This window comes from Peromyscus californicus, unplaced genomic scaffold (genome assembly GCF_007827085.1).
Source record: "Peromyscus californicus insignis strain IS unplaced genomic scaffold, ASM782708v3 Scaffold_2__1_contigs__length_46816999, whole genome shotgun sequence".
NCBI classification, from domain to species: Eukaryota; Metazoa; Chordata; class Mammalia; order Rodentia; family Cricetidae; genus Peromyscus; species Peromyscus californicus.
Genome location: NW_026294540.1, coordinates 22,906,541 through 22,908,108, shown reverse-complemented (window position 1 = coordinate 22,908,108; position 1,568 = coordinate 22,906,541). Strand labels below are relative to the sequence as shown.

Genomic DNA, 1,568 nt, shown 5'->3' with positions numbered 1-1,568 from the left:
CTGTTTTAAGTGTGTGTGTGTGTGTGTGTGTGTGTGTGTGTGTGTGTGTGTGTGTGTGTGCGTGCACATGCTGTGGTACATACGGAGTCAGTTCTCTCCTTCTACCTTTACATGGGTTCAGGGGATCAAACTTAGGCCACTAGGCTTACACAGCAAGCGTTCTTACTGTCTTAGGTCAGAGTTCTAATTGCTGCGAAAAGACACTATGACCATGGCAACTCTTATAAAGGAAAACATTTAATTGAGGTGGTGGCGGCTTACAGTTCAAAGGTTCAGTCTGTTATCATCATGGCAGGGAGCATGGTGGCACACATGGTGAAGGCAAGTAGCTGAGAGTCCTACATCTTGATATTTTGTCTTTTTTTTTTTTTTTTTTAAGAGCTGGGGATCGAACCCAGGGCCCTGCACTTGCTAGGCAAGCTCTCTACCACTGAGCTAAATCACCAAATCTTTTTTTTTTTTTTTTTTTTTTTTTTTTTTGTGAGCTAGAAAACCACTTTATTTGTTCTGGGGAGTTGTACAGAGTCCCCTTAGAACTTCTGGAACTGCTTCTTGGTGCCAGCAGCCTTGGTGACCTTGAGCACATTGAAGCGGACTGTCTTGCTCAGGGGCCTGAACTCTCCCACAGTGACGATGTCGCCGATCTGTACATCCCTGAAACAGGGAGACAGGTGCACAGACATGTTCTTGTGGCGCTTCTCAAAGCGATTGTACTTCCTGATGTAATGGAGGTAGTCCCTGCGGATGACAATGGTCCTCTGCATCTTCATCTTGGTCACGACACCAGACAGGATCCGACCTCGGATGGAGACATTACCAGTGAAGGGGCATTTCTTGTCTATGTAGGTGCCCTCGATGGCCTCCTTGGGCGTCTTGAAGCCTAGACCGATGTTTTTGTAGTACCGAGGGAGTTTTTCCTTGCCGGTTTCTCCAACCAGAACATGCTTCTTGTTTTGAAAGATTGTGGGCTGCTTTTGGTAAGCACGTTCCGTCTGAATGTCCGCCATCTTCCCGGCAGCCTGAGAAAAAGAGAGGTGGGCTCACTCCCGGGCTTCCTTATTAAAATCACCAAATCTTGAAAACAACAGATAATCTTTGAAAACACTGGCGGTAGGCTGAGTATAGGAAACCTCAAAGCCCGCCCCCACAGTGACACACTTCCTCCAACAGGGCCACACCCACTCCAACAAAGCCACACCTCCCTATGAGATTATGGGGGCCAATTACATTCAAACTACCACATTTACCCACTCAACTCCCTTGTAGGCTCCACCTTATTTTCTGTGTCAAGATTTCTCATTGGTCTGTGGCTCACCCTTTAAACTAGGCTGGCTGGCTGGCTGGCTGGCTGGCAGTCCCAGGAATCTGCCTCTGTACGTCCCCAGCACAGGGATTACAGACATGACACCACCACACCGGCTGGCTCTTTAACCGGGGTTCCGGGGCTCAAACTCTGCCCTTACACTAGCAATGCAAGCGCTTTACTGAGTGACATATCCCTGGCCCTGCATTTCTTCTTCACCTCTCTTCTTAAAGCTTTAGGACAGCAGCAGAAATGATTGCCAAGA

The 1,568-nt window shown here is 48.1% G+C and overlaps 1 protein-coding gene across 1 annotated transcript; it reads right to left on the bottom strand.

Moving 5' to 3' along the window:
* Positions 1-515: 515 nt before the first annotated feature.
* LOC128120605 (40S ribosomal protein S11-like) lies at positions 516-1,054 on the bottom strand. Its single transcript, XM_052754758.1, has one exon. The coding sequence runs from the start codon at positions 1,005-1,007 to the stop codon at positions 531-533; it is 477 nt and encodes a 158-aa protein (XP_052610718.1). The 5' UTR covers positions 1,008-1,054; the 3' UTR covers positions 516-530.
* Between the last annotated feature and the right edge of the window lie 514 nt (positions 1,055-1,568).

What these genes read in the sequence shown, in the direction of transcription:
- LOC128120605 (XM_052754758.1), bottom strand. Translation starts at nt 1,007, where the DNA reads ATGGCGGACATTCAGACGGAACGTGCTTACCAAAAGCAGCCCACAATC.